The sequence below is a fragment of the Petromyzon marinus genome, unplaced genomic scaffold (genome assembly GCF_048934315.1).
Source record: "Petromyzon marinus isolate PM22_M1 ecotype Great Lakes invasive population unplaced genomic scaffold, UKy_Petmar_22M1.pri1.0 PM_G_Scaffold_18, whole genome shotgun sequence".
NCBI classification, from domain to species: Eukaryota; Metazoa; Chordata; class Hyperoartia; order Petromyzontiformes; family Petromyzontidae; genus Petromyzon; species Petromyzon marinus.
In genome coordinates this window covers 335,973-341,972 of record NW_027422739.1, presented here as the reverse complement: position 1 = coordinate 341,972, position 6,000 = coordinate 335,973, and the positions used below count along the sequence as shown (strand labels likewise).

General features: G+C 45.6%; 1 protein-coding gene across 1 annotated transcript in view; it reads right to left on the bottom strand.

The window, feature by feature from the left end:
- Nucleotides 1-1,001: 1,001 nt before the first annotated feature.
- LOC142911327 (protocadherin Fat 1-like) overlaps nt 1,002-6,000 on the bottom strand; it is a 51,941-nt gene continuing 46,942 nt past the window's right edge. Inside the window, exon 18 of the mRNA XM_076060318.1 lies at nt 1,002-5,498. Coding sequence (XP_075916433.1) covers nt 5,457-5,498 — 42 coding nt within the window. The 3' untranslated portion in view covers nt 1,002-5,456. The remainder of the gene's footprint in view (nt 5,499-6,000) is intronic.

Genomic DNA, 6,000 nt, shown 5'->3' with positions numbered 1-6,000 from the left:
AAATCCAGCACACGCAAAAACATGGAATCGAATCGAGGCACGGAATCGGATCGTGGTACGGAGTCAGCAAATCTGCACATGGCTGCGGAGAAGGCAAATGACCCCAACAGTCGAGCACGGAAACTCGTGTTGTGTACTAATCCTGGTGGCGTACGACATGGCTTCACGCCACATAAACCCACAGGGAAGGCGAGGGATAAAAAAAATTACCGATACGAACCAAGGAACCGTGCTCATTTGGCTAAAGCCGTACCGACGATGAACCAAAACGACGATGTGATGATGTTGCATGGAAAGGTCACAGGTTACTCGAAAATACCTGGTCATGAGAAAAATTATTCTGTACTTTTGACCAAACGTGGCAGTAAGGTTGCCAATAACTTGGTAAACATTAAACAAAGAGATGCCAGGAGGGAAACGGTGTACCACCGGGCTCGAAACCGCTATCCAGTGTTTCCCAGGAACTGAAACAAAAATCAAAGCAATAATTGATAACAACCGATGTAACATGTTGCCTTTATTTTTTTTTTCCTGTTCTTTTATTTTTTATTTCAAATGTAATCATGCTGTGACACGTACGCGCGCGTTGTAAGGAAAAATCACAAACTGGAAGACAGTCGATGGTTCATGGTGGAAAAAGGCATTTTTCTTTAATATTAAAAATAACCGGTGGCAGACCACCGATCATTTTTAAAAGGGTGTAATGTTGTATACGGCCCTTTTTCTAATTAATATCCATAATAATATTTACGGATGCATACACAGATTTCTTTTTCCTTTCTTTCATGACAAACAATATATATATTTTTTAATAATGAATCAAACCCGTAAGCCAGAAACACGAAAAACCAGGTGTCGGTCATAAACAGGCCATATAGAGATATAAAGAAATAATAAAACTCTCAAGGCGAGGATGTAACAGCTATCGGCGAAAATCTCCAGATGAACAAGAGTTTGATGGGCCCCTTAGGAAAGGTCCCTCCGAGGTCAGAACACCAAGAGAGCAGACACCAGACGCCAACAGGGTAAATCGTATACATATTCTTTTCCTTATTTTCCAGTAAAACAACAAAAAAATTAAAAGGCAACAACAAGAATAAGATAAAATTAGCGATCCTAACGCTCACTCCAATTAAGAACAGGCCACCAGACACATCAGTTAATTATTATCCAATGATTAATTCGCTATCAAATGATTTTCACCTTTAATACTTTTACTGTTAAAACAAAGCTTGGAGCAAGAATACCGAGTCACATCAAAGGTTATCGAGAAGGAATGAGACAACGGGCAAACTTGCGAAAGAGTTTAAACAATATTCCAAGCAACCCCGACCACATTTGTCTCTCTCACAGCGCGGAGAAGCAGGAATTACACCTTATCACAAGGGGCCATCTGGAAAAGCCAGCCGGGTTTGATTAGGAGACACACCCACCCCACACACGGCAACCAGGCAAAGAAAGTTTTAAAGGAAATTGCAAAATAATATTAATAATAACGTGTTAACCTTACACGACATTCCATTATAGAACCTTACAGAACCAAGGGATATGCATTCCAACAATCAAGAAATGGACCTCTTAAACTCAGGATGATAATTATTTTTCTTTTTAATAATTCCATCATAACAATTCGAACCTCGGTAAAACCGAGAGGTGTCGGGAGGACGTAGTTACAAACACGAGTCTTGGCGAACATGGGACCAAATGGTATTTGAGAAATATAAGTCAAAGTATAAAGAGGTGCTCCCGGCCACCTTTGTCTTTCCCTGCAGCACGTGATAAAATGCATACGCTCAGAAGAGCATCTTCACTTGGAAATAAATCAAATACTATGAATCACAAGCAGGATCATAACTGTGTATGATGAGATACCAACTGTGATGTGAAATGTTAAACTTTAAAAAATCTTAACCATTTCTTTGTGCGTCGGAACGCGAACGGAAAAGGGGGGGGGGGAACCCGCCCCTCTCTCTGGGTGGAGGGATCAGACAACCAGACGCCACCGAGATGAATCGAGGTGTCTGTTGTCTTGATGTTTATGGCTTGAGGAAAGACCCGAACAGGACCGTGTCATAAATGACACACACACAAACATACACACTGACACACGAACCCCCCCACCACCGACACACGAACCCCCCCCCACCGACATACGATCAGATCAAAGATAGCTCCGCCTCGTGAGGGGGAGCCGAGAAGGAGAGAGATTTTTGGCATAAAAAGGAGCCGTTTCAGCATTGAAATCAACTCATCAGCCCTCGGGGCCAACTCATCAGCCCTCGGGGGCAGCTCAACAGAAGAAGACTCATCTCAACTCAGCTCAACAGAAGAAGACTCATCTCAACTCAGCTCAACAGAAGAAGACTCATCTCTACTCATCTCAGCAGAAGACCCGCTCAACTCATCTCAGCAGAAGAGCAGCCATCACCGACGCCGGAGACGTCTCTACAACTCGCCGAATTGGCGACCCGCTGCCGCTGTTAGCGGCCAGCGCCACCACGAGCGAATCGTGAGCCTGCAATCTACAACCGCCGACGACGGAGCACCAGCGCGCCGCTGCGGGCGTGCTTCTAACACCGTCTACCAGACGGTCATCTCAGCTACAACAACGCATCTACTCGTTCACCAACGTCCGTCGAGTCCGAACCAACTACTGAAAGAAGAATCAACTGATACGTATGATACACTGCCCCCCACTAAACACAAACCAGACGTCTGCTTGACGCAAAGAATCGATTCCGAACATTGGCCTACTCTTTCACCACTCACACCATTCAACACACACACACGGGTCATTAACAAAGCCTAAAAACCTCAAGCCATTGAACCATCCGTGATTGTGGAAACATCGCAACGACCGAGTGAATAATCCATCGTTTTTAAGAGTGTTCATAATTTTTCTCTGTAATATTGTGCTGGGGCTGTACTTCTAACCGCATAAATTACCAACTGACCCATTAACAAGGATTAATTCTTGGCACCTCACCACGGAGCGCCGCTCGCGGGGATAGAGAGCGGGTTCAACCGGTTCCCTGTCAGGGGTCTGGCCACAATTAATTAAAAGATTGGCCCGAGATAAGGATATCAAAAGGAAACATCGCCACCCATTGAGTCGCGTTGAGAAGTTGATTAGAAATACTTGAGTCGTTCGTTAATATTGTCTTTCTGCATAATCTTGCTGGTATCCACGAATGAAATAACGAATTGAAACGCATAGTTGTGCCTCCAAGAATAATACTGGTTGTAGTGCCCCTGTCAACGAGTAGCGTTGCATAATAATCAGTCATCCTATTGTGAACAACGTGACAATAATTGCATTAAGGGCCGCGCATGATCAATGACCGAATGCTGTGTTGTGTGACAATTCAAGTAACGAAGCATTGTGGCCATCGAGTGGTGTTGATAAGGCAATTCGAAGTATTTCAGTCGAACGCTTTAAATTCATAATCGTTATGAATCAATGAACGAACATCAACGTGGTACTGTGCTGACGATTTCAAGCATAATAACTTCGCATATCAGGATGTATTAAGGATTGTATACGAATCAAAGACCAAGTGCTGTGTTGTGTAACAATTCAAGCATACGAGTTTGCATATTATAAAGTTAAGGTTTGATAGAATAGTTCGCATGTTTTTAATCTCTCTCTCAACAACCGATCGATTGCGTTACGCGTCGGGAATTAACCACAGGTGCCGCTATCGAGGTGAAACAACGCAATCGTGATGGTATCATGTTAACGCTGTGTTGAAATTCCAAAATCCTGAGATTGAGTTTTCATATTATCCAAAAATTAAAGTTAGCTAGAAATAAAATTGATTAAAGCAGAAGGTTTGTGTGTGATTCTTCCTGAAATTCTGCATAATATTGTTCTGCGTATGAGATCTGAATCCTGGGGACCTATCATAAGCACACTATCACCATACATAATCCATAACACGCATAATTCGTAATGTTCAATCGAGAGTAATCGTATCCTTATCGATAATACGGAATTAAAGAGCAGAGTCGAATCGACTCTCTCTCATTCACGCTCACAACGCCTGCGTCACTGCATACGATTAATTGCGTCATTCCAATTCATAACACAATCCTAGTCACCGAGGCTCGACCTGATAATCCATAACGACCAGCATTATCATAACCACGCCCACTCGCATTAATTAATACGATTACCTCTCGAATCAGCATAATTTATGCGCATAATTACACTGATTAACATAATTTCGGATAAATTATGCAAATCTCAAATTTCATTTAATTTTCATTATTTTCATCAATTTCCATAACACCTATATATACAACAACCACCCTTTCCTGAAACCGCATTGGGGCTCCGCAAGCCTTTCCTCAGCGTGCCTGGCAAGGCGATGTTGAATAATCCTTGCCAGGACCTTTCCCAGCACACTGACGAGTGAGATGCCCCTGTAGTTGTTACAGTCTGTGCGGTCCCCCTTCTTAAAGAGGGGGACCACCAGGGCATCCTTCCAATCCTGCGGAACCCGTCCAGTGGTCCAGGCTGTTGTTATGATGTCATAAAGGGCAGTTTGTGCACAAACGCCACCCTCTCTCAGCATTTTGCTTGGGAGATCATCTCTACCCGCTGCCTTTCCTGGTCTCAGACTCCGGAACGCCTTCAGTACTTCCTCAACAGATGGCACTTTAGCCAGCCACTCACAGGGGGTGACTTAGAAATAGGTTTTACCCTTTTAACTGGCACAAAAACTGACACCTTTATTCAAGGCATCGTGTTTGCAATAACCACAACACAAGCAGTCAAAATGCAAACAAAAGAGATGCTGTTTAATGGCACTCCGCTCCAGTGCAACGGGGGGGGGGGGGGGGGTGGGGGGGGGTCGATGGTGCTCGCAGAGAATCCGAGGAAAGAACTGTCAAGGGAACGCATCGAGTTAATTTTACAGCGGACAGAGAGAGTAGTGCGAGCATCCAACGCACCGTTATCAGTGGCAAATTAAAAGATTTCGGGTTTAGTAACATCTACCAGAGCCGATGTGTTTCGAAGAAAAAACATTGAACAAAAAACAAAGATAAACAGCCCCTTACTCGGCGGGCAATCGTTTTTTTGTTTCCGCACCGCACAGCAAAATGCTAATTGTCTTGCAACACAAACAAAACGAGGAGGAGGGGCTTTAATTCAATGGCACCGGGGCACTGCCGTGGCAGCTAACGTTTGCCCGAGCCGAGCCACAAGTCCCCTCCGATGCTAACCGACAGCGGATACGTTGGAGGCGTGCGATCCTCGCCTGGCGGGGTGCATCCCCCAAGCGGCGACGTACAATTAGGCACCAACAATAAAACAACATCCGTCAGCCTCGAGTTGAGTGATCTGCACGCGGACACGCTCCCGCAACGAGCGAGCGAGCGAGGGGCTCCGTCGGTCAAACGTGGACCCGCCGCCCACCGGCCGGCAGCGGCGAGGACGTGGCAATCTCCTCCTACTCCTCCTCCTCGCTGCTGGCGTCGCCGGCTGCTCCGCTCTACGGATGATGCGACGGTGAAGGAGACAGACGGCGGTGGCACAAAACACAAAACACAGCAGAGAGAGACAGCTTCAACCACAAACACCGCAAGAGAGACAGCTTCAACCACAACACCGCGAGAGAGACAGCTTCAACCACAACCACCGCAGATAGACAGCTTCAATCACAACACAAACACCGCAAGAGAGACAGCTTCAACCACAACACCGCGAGAGAGACAGCTTCAACCACAACCACCGCAGATAGACAGCTTCAACCACAACACAAACACCGCAAGAGAGAGACAGCTTCAACCACAACACCGCAAGAGAGATAGCTTCAACCACAACACAAACACCGCAAGAGAGAGACAGCTTCAACCACAACACAAACACCGCAAGAGAGACAGCTTCAACCACAACACCGCAAGAGAGACAGCTTCAACCACAACACAATCACCGCAGAGAGACAGCTTCAACCCAACACTGCAAGAGAGACAGCTTCAACCACAACCACCGGA